Here is a 24,105-nt window from a genome sequence, read left to right as displayed (position 1 = left end):
CTCCTGACATATGGTTGTCAAGCCTCTGCTTAAAGACCTCCAAAGAAGGAGACTCCACCACACTCCTTGGCAGCAAATTCCACTGTCGAACAGCTCTTACTGTCAGGAAGTTCTTCCTAATGTTTAGGTGGAATCTTCTTTCTTGTAGTTTGGATCCATTGCTCCGTGTCCGCTTCTCTGGAGCAGCAGAAAACAACCTTTCTCCCTCCTCTATATGACATCCTTTTATATATTTGAACATGGCTATCATATCACCCCTTAACCTCCTCTTCTCCAGGCTAAACATGCCCAGCTCCCTTAGCCGTTCCTCATAAGGCATCGTTTCCAGGCCTTTGACCATTTTGGTTGCCCTCCTCTGGACACGTTCCAGTTTGTCAGTGTCCTTCTTGAATTGTGGTGCCCAGAACTGGACACAGTACTCTAGGTGAGGTCTGACCAGAGCAGAATACAGTGGCACTATTACTTCCCTTGATCTAGATGCTATACTCCTATTGATGCAGCCCAGAATTGCCTTGGCTTTTTTAGCTGCCGCGTCACACTGTTGGCTCATGTCAAGTTTGTGGTCAACCAAGACTCCTAGATCCTTTTCACATGTACTGCTCTCAAGCCAGGTGTCCCCATCTTGTATTTGTGCCTCTCATTTTTTTTGCCCAAGTGCAATACTTTACATTTCTCCCTGTTAAAATTCATCTTGTTTGTTTTGGCCCAGTTCTCTAATCTGTCAAGGTCGTTTTGAAGTGTGATCCTGTCCTCTGGGGTGTTAGCCACCCCTCCCAGTTTGGTGTCATCTGCAAATTTGATGAGGATGCCCTTGAGCCCATCATCCAAGTCGTTGATAAAGATGTTGAATAAGACCGGGCCCAAGACAGAACCCTGTGGCACCCCACTAGTCACTCTTCTCCAGGATGAAGAGGAACCATTGATGAGCACCCTTTGGGTTCGGTCAGTCAGCCAGTTACAAATCCAATTGGCAACAGCATCTCCCACTCTTACAAATGCCAGGAGCAAAGGGCCCTAAAGGAGGGGGGCCATGCAGGCATTTCCCCTCCCCCCCCCTTGGGTCTGCTTGTCTCTTTCTCCCTCTCGCTGTCCGTTGCATGCAGAAATCTGGAAACACGGGTTTTCATAGTAGTGAGGTTCATAAGGCTAATCAGAGCAGCTCACCAGACACAAGCAGTCATGCAGAGTCCATACATTGTTTTAATTAGCCAACTTAATCACTCTTAATGGCACTTGATAGCACTTAGTTTCTTAATGACATGACACCCGATAGCTTTCTGTTAATACGTAAAGTCCCTTAATAATGTTTACAACAAAACTACATCTGTGTGTTTTACTTTATTCATTCAAGTAAACTGGATGCAAATGGTGTGTAGCCACAGAAAAGGTTCCAATCCCATTCAAATGTGCTTCCATTCACAGAGAAGGACCTCTTCTGCTGATCTTAGGGAGTGGGCAGCATGACTGAGAGAAGGAGGTTGCCAAGGGGGCCTGGGCTGGTTTCTAAAAGTGACTCTCCACTGAACTCTTTGGGTTGTGATTTCTAGCGGGTGGGTGCTTAGATCAAGACTATTCTAGCAATAGCCACATATCCTGGTTCCATCCAGATTAAACTACTATCTGGCGCTGCCTTTGAGGATTGTTCAGAAACTGGTCCAAAATGCAGCTGCTAGGGGCCTGATGGGGGCAAAGTGGTCACATCATTCGTATACCGGCTCCAGTGGTTGCCAGTCTGTTTCTGGACCCAGTGTTATTGGCATCTTCGTGCCTTGATGGGCAATGAAGGATTGCTCCTTTGGGGGTCAAGTCATACCACTGCAGAGGCTGATTTGGGAGAGGCATGCTTTATATGCTGATTTCAACCTGTAAAGTTTTTGGCCAAAGCTATTTGTTGGGCCGCACATTGAGATCAATGAAGTGCTCCTCAAGTGGCCATGAGGGAACAAGATTTTTCCGGGGAGCCCTCACAGCTTTCAAATTCTCTCTTCAGATCTGCATCATATGAAAATGCTGCAGAGATTTCAGAAAGCTCTGGAAAAATGTCTTTTGATAAAAGCTTTCTAGGCATGAGATTGTCCTGTTGTCAAGATTACACTGCTTTATTTTGTTTTGAGTAGCTATGTTCTGCTCCCACAATGGGACTTTCCCCCTCTCCCCTCTGCACCCCCTGAATCCACTCAGAGGGTTTAGGGAGGATGTCGAAGGAGGAGAGGAGGAAGTCCCATTGCACACGCAGACCTTCTTCCCTGTGCACAAACACCACTTAATGCTTCACTGAATTCCACCCAGTATATTCCTTGTTCACCCATTGTAGGAGTTTTAACTATTGGCAGCTGTTTTGGATGGGTTTGCCTAGAAAAGTAGATTTAAAATACTGTTAAATAAATAAAATGTCTACATCATACTTTCATTATCTGATCTCAATGAGACATTTTAGCAAACAGTCCGAAGGATCATATAAGTAATCACCAGTAAGGATACGTTTAGACTATAGTTAATTGTTTGACCCAGAACTTTCTATGATCCACCAACTGCAGTGCTTCATGAAAGGCTTCCACCACCCTACTGCTTAGAGATATTATCTACACAAAGCAGTTTGTCCGTGCTCCAATCCGTTTCACCTAAAGCATTATCAAGCTTGATATGGAAATAGAGCTTTTGTATCTCTATTGATTTTTCTTAGACAATGCTAAGCTAAGTATGGCTTATTAAAACATGGTTGACTTTATAATCTGAAACCAGCCTGGTGTCCTGAGTTTACTGCCAGCAAACCATGGTCTGAAGCCATGGCTTGCTTTAACTATACAGTAGTTTGGCATGATGGGTGAAGTCAGCACCCTTCCTTAGCAAGGGTTTGTTTGGCTATTCCACCCCGGATGCTCTCCAAGCTACAAAGACACAAAGCAAAAACAAAAAGTTTGCTTCATCATCTGTGGACAACATGTAGTTAACTCGTAGTTTTTAAGCAAACCATGGCTTATTGTTATGAGTGAACCAAACCAATGGGAATGGGAATTACTATGAGCAAGGTAAGCTAGAGCTGAGCTACTACATCAAAACAGAGCTTTTGGCAAAAGATCAGCTCTCTGACTGATTAGTTACTTTAATTAGTGCAAGGCAAGTAGGCTTTTCAAATGTCAGAAGTTGCAAACATAGAGCAAATTTTAAAACAGCCTTAACATTTCCCCTTTCAATATTCCTTTAAGAATGCAACATGAATGAATCCAGATAAAATAGGCTGACGAAGACGGAAACACCAGGTCAGGGGGAGAAAAATACTTGAGCTTCCCAACTGCTCTGTTTAAAAATCAAGCACCAGAGGCACTCTGATGTCTATCCAACTGCTCCCATCTTCACAGAGGCCCCTGTCTGGAACTGTGCCTGGATTTTCAAATGTTGGTCACTAGGCCATCTAATTCCGCTTCAGGGTTTAGGCCAAGCAGGGTGGCAAGGTGCAAACTGAGCAGCATCTGCTCTGTTTGACTGAATGGGCCCAGCTGTGCAAGCAGGCAAGGCTGGGAGACCTTTCTGGACTGAGCAAGTTCTAAGGCAACTGGAACAGGCAATGGTCAGCTCAGCATCACCCCATTCCAGCAGAGAAGAGCCAGTCCAGGAGTCTGAAGAGTGGGAGAGAGCAGCCTGACAACCTTTTCCTTCTCAGGGAAGCCAGTGGGTGGGGAGAGTGATTTGGAATACTTTACAGAAAATGTGAAGCATCCATCCCTCCTAACACCTCTCTACTTCAAACTGACCCACCCTCAAAGCTGCTTTTCTTAAAATAAAAAGACACAGCAGCTCCACTGCATGCACTTGCATGTACAAAATGCGTAGCCATGATAGCTTTAAAGTAGTGGTGGTGGCGGTGGTGAGAGATTTTACCAGTGAAAAGCCATGACAATGTGGAGATTCTCTCTAAAGGGAGAAACACACAGAGTAAAAAAGAAAATCATCATTTTAGAATCCCAAACTGGCATTAAAATAAAGTCTTCTCTGTTCCCTTTGTGAGATCTTTTCCTGATGTGAATTAGGTTACTGTTTCTGAAGTACAATGCACTTTTAGACAGGTTCATTGTGAACAGCTAGTGGGTAGAAAAGTATCAGCTTTCAGGAATGAAATTTGTGTATGTGACCTTCCGTATGCTTATTCCTTCTTCACAGTAGTAGTAGCAACAGCAGTGTTCTGTTACAGGTAATTTTCATACCCCAGAGACAGGTACAAATCTAATAATGCATTTTGCATTTTATTCCATTTCCTCCCCTAAATATCATTTTGTTATTGTTGTATCACTAGGAGGAATAAATGTTTCACTATTATGATCCCAGGATTGCTTTTAAACACATCTTACCCCCCCTTCAAAAGCTCCTCATAGTAATTCAGACATCTCCCTCTCTCTCTTTTTCGACCTGTGAATGAAGTATCTCACCACGAGCAGAAAAAGTTATGCTATCACTACAATGTGCAACCCAGCAGTAGCTGAATCCACATCTACCGTGCCATTGCAGTGGTGCTCAGAGCATGTTGCTTTGCAAGCTGAACATGGACTAAAGCAACCACAGTTTACATTTAAAAAACCCCTCACACAGAAATTGGGGTGCTGCACTTACCGTATTTATTCAGACCCCTTTGTGCATATGGCTCTTTGCTTCATTGGGCAGGGGCACCAGAACCGAACCTCCAAAGAGGCTGTCCTTTTGGTCCCTCCAGACCTATGCCCTGAAGTCTGAAACCAATTGGACCACTGTTGACAATCTCAGCTGCTTTTTGCAAATGTCAGAAAAATATGATCCATACTCACCTCTGGCATACACAAATGAATGCTGACAACACATTTAGGTGATTGCCAAGCCTTTTGTCCCCTTCCCTTGGGTTTATTTCTGAGTTTTTGAACCTTCACAAAATGTATTCATGAGGGTATCCACACTCATGCATTTAGTCATTCATGGCAACCAAGGTGGTCATAAATGGTAAACACACATGAGATCTACTCATGCTTCAAAAAACATAGCCCTTAGAAAATTTTAGAGAAAAGCCCAGTGCTTTTAGAAGAAATTATTATACAGCTCTAAATCACCAGGTTTGATAAAGCATGTAATTAAAGAAGATTGCTTCTTACCAATGAAGCCAGGCTTGTAATTAAACTTTCAAACAGATTTGTTTATAAGTGGGTATGGCAGGCCAAGACCTCAGTCAGGGGCTGAACTGAATTTCAACGTAATAACAGAGCAGAGTGAAGGGGGATGGAAGATCTGCATGGTGTTATCCCTAGGTTACAACGGGTGTAAATTCGCATAAGCCTAGTCAAAGGCAATGAAACTGTGGACAGAGCTGGTGTAGCACAATGGCTGGAAGTGTAACTGTATGCATGCTTACTAAGTTCCACGGTGTTCATTGGGGCTTCCTCCCTAGTAAATGCGTTTAGGAATACTGCAATCCCAAATAGGAATTTAGGAGAAGTTCGATTCAGTTCACATTTAAAGGTGAGCCTACTTAATTTGCACTTTCTGAAACAGTACAATAACTGAAACACAGCCATGCTTCAAAAATCACAGTTCTATGAATCTTGCAATTCAGTTATCCAACCAGGTAATGTGTACATTAAAAAAAACAAAACAAAAAAAAAAAACACTAGGGTAATGTGTGCATAAAAAAGCAAATATTGGTAAAAATAACATACAAAAAAGGCATTTTATTGTGGCATTTGTTCTGAAGTTTGGAGGAACTGCATACTATCATGCTATTATGATAAATTTGCACCAAAATGCTGGTTCATGAGGATAAAAAAATAAAAACACAAACTGATGTGGAATTGTTGAAAACTGGACTTAACATTGGAAAAATGAGAAACTGAGAGAACCCCAAAACTGATAGGCTTGCCCATCCCTAATCCCAAACACACTTCCTAGAGAGTAAACCCCATTGAACAGAGTGGGAATTAATCCCTGAGTAAACTATGCAGGGGATTGTGCTGTAAATGTGGGAAAGGAAAATCTAGCAGACTGTGGTTCAAATCACACCCAGTAGCTCATTTTAGGCAATGCTGCATAGGCTTTCTATAGCACATGGAACACTCTAAAGGAGCTTTCCTCACAACCACTCTGTACTTTTTATTATCCCCACATGGGAGATGAAGGTGGCAGCAGAAAGGCTGAGAGACTGTAGCTTTCTGAGACCACCTCACGAGCTTGACCAAGATCCCACTGCCTTAACCACAATCTTCTGGAAATGCTGCAAAGATTAATGAAACTACGCACATGAGTTGCTTTGAACCATAAGGGAGACAAATGCCTTCTCGCCAACATAGAAATGTTAAGTATTCTTGTGCGGATTTATACGAGAAGAAAGTCTTATTCATTAAGTACCTGAATTGTACAAATGCTATGTTCTGTTCAGAATGTTCAGAAATAATCATGAACACTGCTCAGTACTGGAGCAGAAGCCTCCAGGGTCATTGGTCATCACAGCTTCTGGTTTCTGTATAATACTGTTCTTCTGCCAACATGAATGGGATATTGGTTGCATTCCCTTTCAAGAGCATCCCGAGTACTTGCCTATTATATGGTAGAATGGGCAATGACAATATAACTTAACCTTCCAATATAGGGCAGTATAGAAAATAAATAAATAAATAAATAAATAAATGGGAAGACACCAAATTGGGCACAGCCTGCATATAGCCTTCCCATGGAATCACAGAACTGTGGAATTGGAAGGGACCCCAGGGGTCATCTAGTCCCACCCCCTGCAATGCAGGAATCTCAACTAAAGCATCCATGACAGATGGCTATCCAACCTCTGCTTAAAACCCCTGTGTTTGGCCAAGGACATGCAGCAGAACTACCTTGGCTTGGTCCTAAATGGAAGCAGCTGGCAGGCAGCAGTGGTGCCACAGACCTGGCCTCTCAGTAGCAGCATTGGCCATGAGTCCCATGGAGGAAGTGGTCAGATCTGGAGAAGGGGGTGGGAGAAGCTCAGAGAATGGGCACTGGAAGACCTTGAGGAGGGTCCCAGTGGTTTTCAGGACACCAATTATTGGCTGTTGGAGGTGTCTGATCCTGGGGAGTGGCCCAGTGGTTTGGGGGATGGAGATCTGGACCACAGGGAGGGCCTAAGTGCATCAGCAGAGAAATCTTCTACCTTTGTCCCTCTGCAGGTGCCTAGTTCTTGGTTTCCTCCTGTCAGACAAGAGCCTATCCCTTCTGGGAAGTAGCTAACGGTGAGTCTGATGCCAAGACAGCCCTGTCTCCCCTCACCATGGACATGGAGATTCACCACCAGTGCGAACAAACCTTACAGGGACAACCTACCTGAAGAGGGCCTCCTTGCTCTCCCAGTCCTGGGGCTCCAGCCATTTTCCCCACTGAAACTGTGCCCACCAGAAGGCAGGTACAGGATCAATGTGTGTTGCTTGTTGCTCATACGTAGCCATGTATGTAAGCTCTCACATACCAGCTCATTCCTGTAACCTGCCACTTGCCTTATGTGATGCCTTTGGCAGAACTGGTGTTGTGAGTTCTAGTACTCTGAAGGGGAGGGTCAGGATAGCATCCCTGCTGTGTACCAGGCAGGGCAGGCTCACTGGCACAACTATTCCAGGAATCCTGTAAGGGCCGCCCCCTCACATCCTGACCTTGCTGCTGCCGTGCCCTGCTCCTCAACATATGCTGCACCCACCCACCCACCCACCCCTCCCTCCCTACCAACCACTCCTGACTCACATTCCAGAAGGGGTTAGAGAGGTATGGGTGCTGGAGTAAGAGTTAGAATACAACTATTTGGAATGCAGGTATTACAACACTAACTCCAGATTAATTGAGGGCACTTCCAGACCATTGCCATTTTGGGGTGGGGTTCATTTGCATACCAGCAGGTTCAGTTGGCACACTTATAATTGACTGGGAGGTCTTGTGCAACAAATCTGCTCCTCAAAAATATCGGACTTCTTTCGATAAGTGATGGGGAAACACATTAGAATAATTGAATACCTCATAATCTAATCTGCCTGCATACAGGTAATCTAAAGCACAATAAGAATGTAAGAAGTTACTGGCCAGATCTGACAAAGTTCTCCAACACTGTTTCCAACACTGGCCAGTAAAATGGCCCTGGGAAGCTGACAAGCAGGACATCAAGGCAATGATCTACCTACCCTTTTGCCCCCCCCCCCGCACCTGATTATTAGAGGCTCTTTAATATTACAGCACTTAGTATTAAAGCACTTAGCGGATAAGGCTGGTCAACTTTCACACAACTCTGGAACAAATGCCACAGTTGCATCATGATTGCTTATAATATAAAATATTTTTTCCTAGGTATTGCTAAGTTATGCAAAGCAATGTTCCCTGATATGATGCATTTTTGTGTTATTTTCACTAAAAGATGCTTTCTTTTGCAGATTTTACTCTAGTGCATGAATTTCTGTGCATATTACTTGGCTGGAGAACTACATTGCAAAATTCAGAAAAGTGCAAATTTTAAAGGGCAGCTGTGTTTCACAAAGTGCATAGTGGGTAGATTCACCTAAATCAAATTTCTCCCCCCTCTCTAATCTTCACACAGGCCATGCTGAGCTCTTTAGAGGAGATTCAAACTACAAAGGCAGCAAGCACACACTTTAGAAGGCGAACAGATTCCTTGAAAAACGGGTTCTCAGCAACAAACACCAGCATGGGATTTTGCTAATCCTAGAACCTATAAACAAACTGAGAATGGTAATAAGATTTGGTAACACAAAGCAGCTCCATTTAGAGGTTTATGTGCTGTATCTAAACATTACAGTTTTTATGGAGCTCCTCTGCTCAACTCTTTGGTACACAACCTTAAAAACTCATTATCTGTGGATGCAGTGCTTAGTGCATGTAATGATAATTAATTTCCATTTACAGTCAGGGAGCATTTGTGGGGAGAGAAGAAAAGTCCATTTGAAAGTTCTTTCAGCCCTTTGAGATGGTCCAGAAGGAGACGGCAGCTTTGAAGGACAAAACAAACAAACAAAAAACAGTACAATGCAAAAAAGGAAGGAAGAAAAAAGAACCACCAAGCAACACCCCCTTCAAAAAAATCCCTTTCTGTTTTTCTCAAAGAAGATGAGGGAGGAAGCACTGGGCCAGCTCATTTTGCATGCTTTTAAGCCAGGTGCTCATTGCAAATTCAGCAGCAAGCCTTGGGAAAGGCTAAGAGCAAAGAAGCTGGAATTCTCCTGCTGCTGCTGCTGTTGCTGCTGCTGCCAGCAGTATTTGCTGGTGGCAAAGCATTGGGGATTAAGAGGTGCTGTGAGAGGCCGGAGATTATAAAACAAAATTTTAAAAGGCAGAATTTTCAAGGGAAATAAACTATTTACCATTTATGTGTCACTTTTCTTTCTCTCTCTTCTACACAACTGCTTTTGCTCCTCCAAGCCTGCAGTGCGAGGGGTGTGCATTATAACAATACTGGAGGTAGCATTGTCTATGTGAAGACCTGCAGCTGGCGCTGTATGTGTGATTAATTGTATAGAAAAAGCCGGTGAGGAGAGACACACCCAAGTTTATAGACTGACTGGTATGTGGCACATTGACAGGAATTGCCAAGGAATTTTACCCTTGGCACTTATTTAAAAATCAGATTGGCACTGATCTGTGATGAAGGAAGAGCCTATACTTGAATAAGATCTACAAAGATGGCATGAGAAGAAAAATGTCTAGTTGCTCACAAGACAAAATATAGAAAATGCTCTAACACACTTTTATTTCATAACTTTGAGGAAGCAGAGGTGGTCTGCAGGTCCTCAGAGCTTAGACACTTGAGGCAAATCTCCATTTTGGGGTGTGTCTCAAGGGACCAAACATGGCATCTTCAATCCCAGCAAACACATGCAACGTCCTCTTCCCTTGTTCTGTAAGGAGTCTAATCAATGGCATTGTCTTTTCATTGACGGGTGACATTGCTCTTTTTGCTTCCCCTTAAATTCCTTGGAGATTTTGCTGGGGAAAGAACCTCCACATCTTCTCAAATTTCACTGTAGGAGAAGTTTCAGAGTCAACTCTAACTCAGCATAAGCCTTCATTCTTGTGCCTCCTTTGAAATAGCTGCTGTGTAATGTTACAGTGTCTGGGCCCCAACCCTAGGATACGACTCCTCAGAGAAGAAGCAGGAGGAGACAAGGAAGGCAGCCCCATTCTTCCTCTCAATGATGCAAATGGACCTTGCAAAGCCAGAAGACAATCAAGGGGGTTTGAATGGCTGGTGTGCTGCCAAGAATGGCAAGCATTGCAAGCAAAGCTTCTCAGGACCCCGGATTCCTTGGGGGGTGATCAAGAGAAGGACGCACAGCTTACTTGGAAAGGCATCTCCAGTTCTGGTCCTGTAGAGGAGCCCACAGAGCAAAAGGCCAGGGATGCTAGTGGTCACAGCGCCAAGGAGAGTTCCCAAGGGCCAACAAGGCCTGGATGTAAACCAAGGAATTTTCAGACTCTGTCTCAAGTCCACGTCTCCCATGGTCTGACACACAGTTAAGGCAGACTTCTCTACTGAAGGTGTAGCAAGGGTGGGGTGAATCAGAAAATGTTGCTGCCTTCCTGCATACTGGCAATGCAGGTTTGGAACATTTTTCTGCTGGATCAAGAATCCACCCTGCCCATAGACACCAATATTATTATTATTTAGCAACGCAGACCCCAATCATTGTTTGACATTGCATGTATATTGCTTTTACTCACAAATGGCTTAATTGGCATCATTTCTCCTGTTTAAAAACATATCAAACTAATGCAGACCTGAACACTTTTTGTGTATTGCATGCACTTTAGAAGCAAAACCAGTAACTTAATTGCCCTGCAGATGGTGCAGACAGCCATCCCTTTTATTCCCTCACAATCACATTCTTAAACCTGATGCCTGTCTGAGCATTTATCTGAACAACAGATATGCAGCTTGCACCTCGGAAGCAGAAAAGCACAGATATCTGTGGCATCCCTGGTTCCAGTAAGTGGAACACAGCGACAGCCCCACACAAGTCACGTGCGACTGAGGAAGTGGCATGGGTCAGTGGCAGCCATGGATCCCTTGTGATATGGGCCAGGACTAGCTCAAGACTTTTTGGCACCTGAGGCAAACCACAAAATGGTGGGGAATGGAAATCTACCTTGGGAACATGGGGGAGAATCAAATCAGCCTTACCCAATGGTTGAAGTGGGAATCAAAGGCTGTGGTGGAGGCAGGGGCTGCTCTGAATCACACCAGGTAGGTGCAGACCCTAGGAGACCCAGGAGGGGGCGGTCATTTCCTCCTTTACCAAGAGGCTGCTGTAGGGGGGGGGGAGGTTGCAGAGGACATGACAGATCTGGCCTCCAAGGAGGGCAAAACAGCTATGGCTGCCACCGCGGCAACAACAGTGGGCAACACATTCCTTGCAGGCCAGATCTGCTGCCCCTGTGGATCCTGCTGCCTGAGGCGGTTGCCTCACCTTGCCTTGTGGGTGGGCCGGCCCTGCCCAAGAGGCACAGAACTACAGAGTCCCACTGAACAACGGAACAGTAACACAATATTGATCTGCATCCCAATTACATTTGATTATCCCCAAACCAGGCATTTTCACTTTAGTGACTTATCCGTTTGTACAATCCTTATCTACCAATCTGAAAAAAGTTACTGCAATGTTGATGGAGCCTTCTGTTTAACTACTACATTTTCCACACGGCAGCCCATCAAACCACCACATCCTGCCCCTTCTCCTTAACCTCATGCATATTTATGTGCCAATTATGAAGATCCTAAGGTATAAATGCATTAAGGGCCCATGATTTAATGTGCTTAAGACTATTACATGGTATAATGCAATTACTGTTTGATGTGCAATTTACCTCCACACTTTATTTCACAACTGTCACTATGTTATTAAGTAGCCATAACATAAGAAGACAGTGAGGCAACCACTAACCAAACAAATTACTGGCCTATGAAATCTGCTTCTGAAATATGTTCTTTGTGAAATAACACATATAAGGAAATCAGCAGAAAACAAGGGGCCTATTTGTCCCAGTTTATAATCAAGGAAGTGCCAGGCCTCAAGGCTAGATGAAAGCCTTATTATACACCAGATGTATAATAAATGTTAAGGGAACCCCACAAGCTAATAGATATAATACAAAAGGGAAAATGAATGAGGAGGGAAAAGGAAAGCAAGCTTCACAGCAGCGGCTCCTTCATGGGCTGGTGGATGAGACTGGACAGACTCCCCTTCTGCCACAATTAGCTTCCTGGGAGGCAGAGGATGAACCGTCCACGTGGCTCTTTGGGCCTGGCCAGTGACGGGGGAAGGGCATGGCTCCCTCCCTGTCTCCCAAGGACAACAAGCACTTAGAGAAGAGGGCTAATTTACATCTGTTTATAATTCATCCTATATCTGCATCCCATTCTTCTCAATACTGGGTGGTGGAATACACAGGGTTATCCTGTTTGATCCTCACAACTCCCTGCGAGACCATGGCTGGCTCCAGATCACACCACCAAGTTCATGGCTTTGGACTCCTGGCCAGACCAGTCCAACTGTAGCCACATCTTCTCTCAGTGCCTGCTTGCTGGAAGACCAGCACTTGGTGGAGCTACAGGCAGAGGGACTCCCTGTCTGGCTGTAAGTGAGAAAACAGACATGCACAGCGGATCACTCATCTTCATCAATCACATGATCTAGGGCTGAACTTTGACACTGAATGAAGGCATGGGAGCTCAAGGGCTGCGGAGATTAATCCCAGCTCTTGGCGTGCATGCACACCGAAGCTTATACCAAGGACAAACGTGGTGCTACTGGACAATGTGTTATATATATATATATATATATATATATATATATATATATATATATATATGCAGGTTTTGGTGTCTTCGGGTGTCTTCCCGTGTAAGAGTTGGGGTGTCTAGGCGACGTTTCGACGAGGTCTCACTCGTCATCTTCAGGCTGGTGCTTTCGGCTTCTTGTTACTGGAACAGAGCAGGATCTCAGTGTTTGAGTTCCTATAAATACTGTTGAGGGGGTGTGGTGTATAGCCTCCAACGTTCTGGGCAGAGAGGAAGTTCCCAGGTTAGTGTGCCTTTTCTTCTTTTGTTCATTAATTACTTGAGGGATATCTTGAGAGATTTCTTGAGTGATATTCTGAGTACCATTTAGGAGGGTCATTAGGTGTGAATTAGTTGCTAAAGCTTTCGTGTCTTGACCTCTTGAGCTTGTGAAGAGTTTTTCTGAGAAGATGGCTGTACTGCACTTAGTTGTGCTCTGGCTTGGCTTCGTGTATAGGGGCGAGCTGTGGTTTTGTGCCCTGTGCCAGCCAGATCTGTGTAGGGATTGCAGGGGGGGTGCAGCATCCGGAGGTGCCACTATGGTTTGGCTACTGGATGGTGTCTGTAATTTATCTGTGGAGAGGGTCTGGGTTTGGGTCTGGTGTGGTTGATTGGAGATGGCGTTCTGTGTGCCTCTGGTTCTGGTGTCGGTTTTTGTGGGGAGGGCTAATTTCCAGATGTCTGGCAGGCGGGACGTGTCGTCACGCTTGTTCATGTTGTGAGGGTGTTTCTCTATCTCGATGGCTTCCATGATTATTCTCTTGTGGTGATGTTCCATGTTAAAGAGCAATTTGGAATCTGCAAAATTAATTTCGTGTCCTGTTTCTTTCATGTGTTGGTAAAGAGAGGAAGTTTTTTCTTCTTTTTTGACGGCATTCTTGTGTTCTGCGATACGTGCATTTATTCGTCTGTTTGTTTGTCCAATGTACGTGGCTGGGCAGACTTTGCAGGGTATTTCATAGACCCCTTGGTTTTCTAACTGGATTTTATCTTTGGGGTTTCTGAGGATATTGGCTATTTTTTGGTTGGTGCAAAAGGCTGTTTTGATATTGTGTTTATGGAGGATTTTGCTAATTTTATCTGTAGTGCCCTTGATATAAGGAAGGAGGGCCATGCCATTGTTTTCTTCTGTGTCTTGGTTTTTGGGGGGTGTTTCTTTTTGGATTAGTTTCGTAACCCTGTTTTGCTGGTATCCGTTGGCGATTAACACATTTGAGAGATTCTGTAACTCAGTTGTCAAGTGGTCTTTGTCAGCCAGGCGTTTGGTTCTGGAGATGAGAGTCTTGGCTACGGAGTTTATTTGTGCAGGGTGGTGGTGTGATTGTGCATGTAAGTAGCGGTTGGTGTGTGTTTTTTTCCGGTAGATAGTGTGTCCTAGGGAGCCATCAGGTTTTTTTGTAGATTAGGACGTCAAGGAAGGGAAGTTGGTTGTTGGCTTCTATTTCCATAGTGAATTGTATTTTGGGGTGTAGGCTGTTGAGATGTGTGAGGAAGCTATCTAGTTTTTCTTTCCCGTGTGGCCAAATTACAAATTACGGGAAAGAAATTACAAATTACGGGAAAGAAAAACTAGATAGCTTCCTCACACATCTCAACAGCCTACACCCCAAAATACAATTCACTATGGAAATAGAAGCCAACAACCAACTTCCCTTCCTTGACGTCCTAATCTACAAAAAACCTGATGGCTCCCTAGGACACACTATCTACCGGAAAAAAACACACACCAACCGCTACTTACATGCACAATCACACCACCACCCTGCACAAATAAACTCCGTAGCCAAGACTCTCATCTCCAGAACCAAACGCCTGGCTGACAAAGACCACTTGACAACTGAGTTACAGAATCTCTCAAATGTGTTAATCGCCAACGGATACCAGCAAAACAGGGTTACGAAACTAATCCAAAAAGAAACACCCCCCAAAAACCAAGACACAGAAGAAAACAATGGCATGGCCCTCCTTCCTTATATCAAGGGCACTACAGATAAAATTAGCAAAATCCTCCATAAACACAATATCAAAACAGCCTTTTGCACCAACCAAAAAATAGCCAATATCCTCAGAAACCCCAAAGATAAAATCCAGTTAGAAAACCAAGGGGTCTATGAAATACCCTGCAAAGTCTGCCCAGCCACGTACATTGGACAAACAAACAGACGAATAAATGCACGTATCGCAGAACACAAGAATGCCGTCAAAAAAGAAGAAAAAACTTCCTCTCTTTACCAACACATGAAAGAAACAGGACACGAAATTAATTTTGCAGATTCCAAATTGCTCTTTAACATGGAACATCACCACAAGAGAATAATCATGGAAGCCATCGAGATAGAGAAACACCCTCACAACATGAACAAGCGTGACGACACGTCCCGCCTGCCAGACATCTGGAAATTAGCCCTCCCCACAAAAACCGACACCAGAACCAGAGGCACACAGAACGCCATCTCCAATCAACCACACCAGACCCAAACCCAGACCCTCTCCACAGATAAATTACAGACACCATCCAATAGCCAAACCATAGTGGCACCTCCGGATGCTGCACCCCCCTGCAATCCCTACACAGATCTGGCTGGCACAGGGCACAAAACCACAGCTCGCCCCTATACACGAAGCCAAGCCAGAGCACAACTAAGTGCAGTACAGCCATCTTCTCAGAAAAACTCTTCACAAGCTCAAGAGGTCAAGACACGAAAGCTTTAGCAACTAATTCACACCTAATGACCCTCCTAAATGGTACTCAGAATATCACTCAAGAAATCTCTCAAGATATCCCTCAAGTAATTAATGAACAAAAGAAGAAAAGGCACACTAACCTGGGAACTTCCTCTCTGCCCAGAACGTTGGAGGCTATACACCACACCCCCTCAACAGTATTTATAGGAACTCAAACACTGAGATCCTGCTCTGTTCCAGTAACAAGAAGCCGAAAGCACCAGCCTGAAGATGACGAGTGAGACCTCGTCGAAACGTCGCCTAGACACCCCAACTCTTACACGGGAAGACACCCGAAGACACCAAAACCTGCATTCCTGTACCCGTGAAAATCTACGAAAGCATATATATATATATATATATATATATATATATATATATATATATATATATATATGTAGGTTTTGGTGTCTTTGGGTGTCTTCCCGTGTAAGAGTTGGGGTGTCTAGGCGACGTTTCGACGAGGTCTCACTCGTCATCTTCAGGCTGGTGCTTTCGGCTTCTTGTTACTAGAACAGAGCAGGATCTCAGTGTTTGAGTTCCTATAAATACTGTTGAGGGGGTGTGGTGTATAGCCTCCAACGTTCTGGGCAGAGAGGAAGTTCCTAGGTTAATGTGCCTTTTCTTCTTTTGTTCATTAATTACTTGAGGGATATCTTGAGTGATTACTTGAAGCCTTGACAGCCATTCAAAACAAATACAATCCCCCCTAATACATCCTGGACCTGACCAACCACTGCCTAACCAACACGTACTTCATCCACAATGGACAAAGATACAAACAGATAGAAGGAGCACCTATGGGATCACCCCTCTCACCGGTCATCGCAAATCTGTACATGGAACACTTTGAAACCAATGCTTTAGACAAGTCAGAACACAAACCCAAACTTTGGCTCAGATATGTTGACGACACCTTTGTAATTTGGCCACACGGGAAGGAAAAACTAGATAGCTTCCTCACACATCTCAACAGCCTACACCCCAAAATACAATTCACTATGGAAATAGAAGCCAACAACCAACTTCCCTTCCTTGACGTCCTAATCTACAAAAAACCTGATGGCTCCCTAGGACACACTATCTACCGGAAAAAAACACACACCAACCGCTACTTACATGCACAATCACACCACCACCCTGCACAAATAAACTCCGTAGCCAAGACTCTCATCTCCAGAACCAAACGCCTGGCTGACAAAGACCACTTGACAACTGAGTTACAGAATCTCTCAAATGTGTTAATCGCCAACGGATACCAGCAAAACAGGGTTACGAAGCTAATCCAAAAAGAAACACCCCCCAAAAACCAAGACACAGAAGAAAACAATGGCATGGCCCTCCTTCCTTATATCAAGGGCACTACAGATAAAATTAGCAAAATCCTCCATAAACACAATATCAAAACAGCCTTTTGCACCAACCAAAAAATAGCCAATATCCTCAGAAACCCAAAAGATAAAATCCAGTTAGAAAACCAAGGGGTCTATGAAATACCCTGCAAAGTCTGCCCAGCCACGTACATTGGACAAACAAACAGACGAATAAATGCACGTATCGCAGAACACAAGCATGCCGTCAAAAAAGAAGAAAAAACTTCCTCTCTTTACCAACACATGAAAGAAACAGGACACGAAATTAATTTTGCAGATTCCAAATTGCTCTTTAACATGGAACATCACCACAAGAGAATAATCATGGAAGCCATCGAGATAGAGAAACACCCTCACAACATGAACAAGCGTGACGACACGTCCCGCCTGCCAGACATCTGGAAATTAGCCCTCCCCACAAAAACCGACACCAGAACCAGAGGCACACAGAACGCCATCTCCAATCAACCACACCAGACCCAAACCCAGACCCTCTCCACAGATAAATTACAGACACCATCCAGTAGCCAAACCATAGTGGCACCTCCGGATGCTGCACCCCCCTGCAATCCCTACACAGATCTGGCTGGCACAGGGCACAAAACCTCAGCTCGCCCCTATACACGAAGCCAAGCCAGAGCACAACTAAGTGCAGTACAGCCATCTTCTCAGAAAAACTCTTCACAAGGTCAAGAGGTCAAGACACGAAAGCTTTAGCAACTAATCCACACCTAATGACCCTCCTAAGTGGTACTCAGAATATCACTCAAGTAATCACTCAAGATATCCCTCAAGTAATTAATGAACAAAAGAAGAAAAGGCACATTAACCTAGGAACTTCCTCTCTGCCCAGAACGTTGGAGGCTATACACCACACCCCCTCAACAGTATTTATAGGAACTCAAACACTGAGATCCTGCTCTGTTCTAGTAACATGAAGCCGAAAGCACCAGCCTGAAGATGACGAGTGAGACCTCGTCGAAACGTCGCCTAGACACCCCAACTCTTACACGGGAAGACACCCGAAGACACCAAAACCTACATTCCTGTACCCGTGAAAATCTACGAAAGCAAATATATATATATATATATATATATATATATATATATATATATTGCATCAGACCAACACGGCTACCTACCTGAACCAAATACAAGACAGATCACTAACTTTAAGAGTATTTCTTCATACAACCCAGTTACTGAAAACATGGCAGTACAGTGGTACAGTACCTTGGTTTAACAACAGTCCAGTTTAAGAACAATTCGGTTTACAAGCTCCGCAAAACTGGAAATAGTGTCCTGGTTTGAGAACTTTACCTCGGTCTAAGAACAGAATCCGAACGGTGGAAGGGCCGCGGCAGCGTGAGGCCTCATTAGGGAGAGCGCACCTCAGTTTAAGAACTGTTTTGGTTTAAGAACGGACTTCCAGAACAGCTTAAATTTGTAAACCAAGTTACCACTGTAGTTAGTTAGCCACAAGAATTAACAGACCCAGTAACCCCTGCTAAAGCCACCAGTGCAGAGTGACTAAGCACAAAATAGAAAGGATTGCAGGTGGACAAATGAGTGATTTTTAAAGGCACTTATTATTATTTTGCTTTTGCCACCTACAGCAGCCCAGGACTGTATTACACTGTCAACATGAACTAGGAAATGTCCCCAAACTCGATTTCACCTTTTCTAATGCACTAGCAGGGAAATACATCAGCCACAAGGTTTCATTTTCGGTTACAGGATTTGCATTGGGTTTTCATGAAATGCAAGCATTTGCTTTTGCCATCTGCTAAGTACTTTGAAGAGAACGCAAATTAGTTTAAAAATATACATTATACTCACTCCCCATATGGTTTCACAGAAAGAAATGTCAGCTTTCCCTTCTCCTCCCTTAATTTTGATCCCATTTATTTGTACAAGCGCAAAGTGACTGCCAAGTATAATATCATCATCGTTATTATATAGTATTTGCCTAGATTTTTTTAAAGTACACAGTGCTTTACAAACTGCTTTACATTCAGCCTCATAACAACAACACTTTCAGGCAAGTTGATGTTTCCCTGCCCCACAAAAAATGGAATGTAATTTTTTAGAAACAAGTAGAAATGCCTCCAAGATTCTGGTGGCTTTTGGGTTCCCTTGGCCCGTGGGGGATGGGTGCTCAGGTAATTCAAATGGACCATTTTCCTCATGTTGCTCAAACATTCTGGGGTGCTCCGTGCAAAGAACAATTGTGGCAGTGCTTTGGAAAGGTCACTAAGCCTTTGAGGGTCTTGTGCCCTCCCCATCACTTCTGACAGAGCCCTTGGTAGACGTTTCAACAGACCTCCATGGCATGGCCTGTGCTTGGGGTGCCAGCATTTCTGGGTTGGTTCTGTAAGAAAAAGCCAGCTCTTGGGTGCCCCTAAAATAGCTATTTGGAACTGATACCATCTGCTTTTCCTATTTAGGTATCAACATATCCTCACATTTCATTAAATAACTTGATCAATGTAATGTAACGCCTGTCCACTTTTGATTCCTATTCCATGTAACTGTCCATTTTGTGGTCCAGAAAATATTTATTATTAAAGGACACCCAGCCCCAAATAGTAATTATGATGTTAACCAGATGGCAAATCAGTATCATGCTAGTTTGCCTCAGGTCACCATTTCAAGGAAATGGACAAATGAGCATACAGTGGAACTATCACCAACACTATTATAATTTTGTCCATAGAGAACAGTAAATTGAGAATACTGGCAATTTTTTATTAAAACGAAAAACAGTCACAATGGTGGTGGAAAAGCATTGCCCTATTAAGATTGTTTCAAAAGATATAATTGTCCCATGTTCTCCCTCCTCCATAATATTCTTTGTCATTTTCTCAACCAAGATTACTACACCAAGCCCAGCTTCCTAAGAGCCTCCGGCAACGCAGCCTGTTACTGAAGAATAGAAAGAATGTACTTGCAAAACAAAACAAAACAAAAATCAATCAATTAATTTTAGTCCCAAGCTTTTAGACAACAATTACCAGACTCAAAATCAAAACTGAAACACCCACACACTGTCTTCCTAATCACTGGACTATGTTGTTGTACAAAAGTATAACATTATATCATTCATATAATACTTTGTAATTAAATTGACTATAAAGGCAACATGAAAAGAGTTGGCTTGTTGGCACCTGTTTGAAAAAGACCAAATAGTAAAGGGTGTGGATTGCTGTTTCCATAGTTTCCTTTAAAGGACCAATTCACTGCTGTGCTACTTTGCTTCCTATCAGATTCTATTAGGATAAGTGATTGGTGAATCACCCACTCAGAAAAACAATATTTTATTCATGGTTGCATGTCTATATGAATAGCTTGGGGTATTATCTTTTTAAATTGCTGTTCCAATGCTGTTGAAGCTACTGTAATTAACATTTATTTAATGCCAACAGTCATAACAACTGCGGTAACAACAACGGTGTGCCCTGGAAAGACAGGACTTTATTTGTGCAATAGGTCACTCCTGACAGAGGTTTCTCAATGGCTGAAGACAGGGCTGAAGCACATGAAATAAAAATAGCTCAAGTTCCCCAGGTGCAGAGCGCATTTCCGACGTCACTGAGAAACTAGAGTCTCTGCACACACCAGAGACTGGGCAGAAGCGTTTCAATTCTAGCGGGGGGCATTTCAGGTGAACTTGGGGCCCAGCAGCTCTTTCTTCTAGGAATTAAGCTTCTTCCCCACAGGGATTTGTATCTACGTTCATTCAGTGGCCTTGAACCTTTCCAGGCTCATTGTGCTGCACTTCCTCAATAGCCAGCAATATTTGACCCACTTTTTATTTGTTGCATTAATTTTTCCTTTCCTGTCTTTATCTACAGCTGTCCTGTTCTCACATTCTTCCCCTCTCTCTCATCCACCCTCTCATTCCCTCTCAAAAGGGTGTTTGTGAAACCCACATCTATGGGTTGCAACAACCCACCACTTGATCACCAAAGAGGTATATGTATCAGACTGCATCCCCTCCAAGTGTCCTGATTTTCCAGCGACAATCCCAGAATGACAGAAGCCATCCTGTTTTGTGCTTTGGTCCTGGAATGTCTATATTTCCCCACCAGCACTGCTGCTGCCGAGCTGAGGAAGGAGGAGGAGCCGGCGCTTGTCCTGAGCAATGAGGGTGGAGGCGGCAGCTGAGAGGGAGAATCCCATTACCTCTCCCTGACCATCGCTGCCAACCTCCTCCCCTGGGCAGCTCATAGCTAAATAAGGGGGCAGGAGGTGTGCAGTTTGGGGATGAGGAGGAGCCTAGTGGCTAAGGGAAATCAAGTGACATGAGGTGGGGCTGGTTCAGGAAACACTGTTCCTGATAAACCGATCTTAGGGAGTTTGGAGGCAGAGTGACTTCAGAAAGAGCTATTGTTCGATACCGTTCACTCAGAATAGCTAAAACCAGCCTCTCCTCCCTTGGCTCTCTTCTAGGGTGTTTCTCTTCTAGGGAAACTGATGTGAGCAAAGTTTTAGGAATGGCTTGAACATGTGGTCAGCTGCATGGGCATCTACACACTGCCTGGTTTCTGAGACCAGGGTCCACGTGGCTCTTCCCAAAAGCTGAATGTGCCAAGACAAGTCAACAATCCTGTTGAACTGCATGCAATCCATGCTAAACAAAATTAATCTAGCATACTAAAGACACACACAGCTTCAAATGTGTGAGCACTAGTGAAATGCCTGCACTGTGAACAGCAGGACCTGTATTTTGCAGGAGCACCTGGGGCCAGTTCTGTCTGCTGCTGACTCTGTTCCACACAGCAGGCCACGGGTGCGACTGAGAGAACTCCAGCAGAGACACTAAGGATAAACCTGACTCCCCCCTCATAGCACTCACACACATACTTCTGTTTCTTGGTCACATTAACTGTGACAGAGGACCATTCAAGGTGGCTCTCTCTCCCATGTACGCACACACATAACGTACACATGGGCCCGTGCTGGGGTTTTGTTGAGGTGCGTGTGCACTGGTGTGCCCATTCCCCCAAAGCAGCTTAGCCCTTGCCTCTTAGAAGGCTGGGTTCAAGTCTTGCCTCTACCACTGTGTGGTTCATTGTGTGGCTTTGAACCAGTCATTATCGCTTAGTCTCAAGTCACTTCAAACCGGGACCGCAATGCCCTCCCTCACAGCTTTCCTATAAAGCACATTATAAAACATTAAACAAAACAAAGAAATGACACCAACTAGTTTTAGTCCACCTTATTTAGATCAGTCACTCAACAAACTTTGTGAGAGGCATGTCAACATGACTAGTGGACCACCAGCATTTTCACCTCAGCAAAATGCCACCACAAGCTGTAAATGTAAAATCAAGATTAGCACAAACTTCACTTCTATGGCATTCTCTTTATTTCTTAAACCTCACTGCATTAAAAGAAATCATTGAGCAGCTTTCTAGCGTAAAACTCAAAGGACAAATAAAGCCTCGCTTCGAGCAAGTCCTCTTGCACCCTTTACAGTCTCCCAGCGCAAATTTGGTCTCTTTCACACAAAAATGCTTTTGCAGCAGATAGAAGTAAACAAAAGCTATGTCGATTCCTTGCCTAAATGCAATTCTGCTGTCTGAAAAAATGCTGTTCCTCCACAAATAGCAGTAATAGTAATAATCATTATAAGCCACACAGCCCACAGCATGATGTGCAGGGACCCTTTCAACTGAACAGCTCCCCGGGTGCGCACAGTCCCTGCTTCCCACACAACACAATGAAAAGCATCCCGACAGGAAACCCACAGGAAAAGTGTGAGCGGCTAAGGAGAAATCCTTTACAAAGGAATCCCTCTGAAGCAGAGGAAGAGGGAAATGAGGGGTTTCTCCTCCTTTCAGCCATCTGGCTGTCCTCCTCTAAATCAAAAGTACAGATTCACAATAGACAAAAACTGAGGCATCTCTTCCACACACTTCCTTTCCCTGGGAAAGCATTGAAATGTATCTCCTTACCTTGGTTCTCATGGGAGAGAGAAGCCCTTCCATTTTGCTTTCTTCCTCATGCCAATCCTCTTTTCTCCAACTTAGTTTCTCTCTTTTTCTTCTTCAAGTATCCCATATGATGAATGAAACCATGTCCAAACCCAGCAGCGACTTCCCCTCAGAGAAGCTGAGGCAGCAGCAGCAGCAGCAGCAGACCTGCCTGTCTTCAACTCCTCCTCACTCTGCGCTGTGAGGAACACGGGGCCAGAGAAGCCTCCTTCTCCCTCCCGCCCTCCCTCCCTCTGTGCATAATGTGCCTGCAGCTACGTACTATAGTCACTGACAAATGCTCCTTCTATTACGTAATGCGTTCAGCAACAGGAGATCTGAAGCAAAGCAGAGGGATCAGGTCACGCAGGACAAGTGGAAGCTATGGGCTTGTCTCTGAGCATCTGTGGCCAGCGGAAAGCAGCCCAGCCCCTCCTATCAATCAACTGGATTCAAAGGAAAGGGAAAGGAAAATCCTGATTGCCAGAACTCACGAGTAGCAAGTTTCCTGGGTGCTTTGGATCTGTTTTTGCCTTAAATCTGAACACTTCCTTCAATTCAAACCTGAACCTGCCTTCAATTCAAGAACACAGGTAACACTCAACGTATGGAGGGTTAAGTAGTTGGGGGTCCAATTATATAATTGGGGGGACTGAACTAAGAATGAATAAATCTGTGAGTTTCAGTTTCTCTTAAATTCCGTACACCATGTTTCCACATGTCTGCAATTGCAAAAAAAAGTATTTGCAAAAGTCCATTAGCATTATACTGCATATTTATGCTAATTTACACATCATTGTATTAATTTGTCTCTACTATATACATTCCTGCCAACTAGCAGTTCGAAAGCATGTCAAAGTGCAAGTAGATAAATAGGTACCGCTCCAGCAGGAAGGTAAACAGCATTTCCGTGCGCTGCTCTGGTTCGCCAGAAGTGGCTTAGTCCTGCCAGCCACATGACTCGGAAGCTGTCTGCGGACAAACGCTGGCTCCCTCGGCTGGTAAAGCGAGATGAGCGCCGCAACCCCAGAGTCGTCCGCGACTGGACCAAACGGTCAGGGGTCCCTTTACCTTTTTACTATAAACATTTTGCAAGTAATTTCCATTAACATAGTGCATTTTTGTATGTTATTTTTGGCCAATATATACTTTTTAATGCACACTTTAAAATACTGTAAGCCCTCAATTTACACAGAGGTTACAGGCTAGGGATCACGCC

The 24,105-nt window shown here is 44.1% G+C and overlaps 1 protein-coding gene across 2 annotated transcripts in view; it reads right to left on the bottom strand.

Moving 5' to 3' along the window:
• The window catches only part of FRMD4A (FERM domain containing 4A), a 449,083-nt gene that overhangs the window by 356,446 nt on the left and 68,532 nt on the right, over positions 1-24,105 (bottom strand). Inside the window, exon 1 of one of the 2 annotated variants that reach the window (XM_081210652.1) lies at positions 22,869-23,078. The exons of the other annotated variant lie outside the window; for it this stretch is intronic. Within the exon in view, the coding sequence (XP_081066778.1) occupies positions 22,869-22,901 (33 nt within the window). The 5' untranslated portion in view covers positions 22,902-23,078. Of the gene's footprint in view, positions 1-22,868; positions 23,079-24,105 lie in introns of those variants that run through there. 2 annotated transcript variants of the gene reach the window in all.

Source organism: Podarcis bocagei, assembly GCF_964188305.1.
Source record: "Podarcis bocagei genome assembly, chromosome: 10".
In the NCBI taxonomy this organism is placed as follows: domain Eukaryota; kingdom Metazoa; phylum Chordata; class Lepidosauria; order Squamata; family Lacertidae; genus Podarcis; species Podarcis bocagei.
This window is presented reverse-complemented; position numbering and strand designations above follow the sequence as displayed.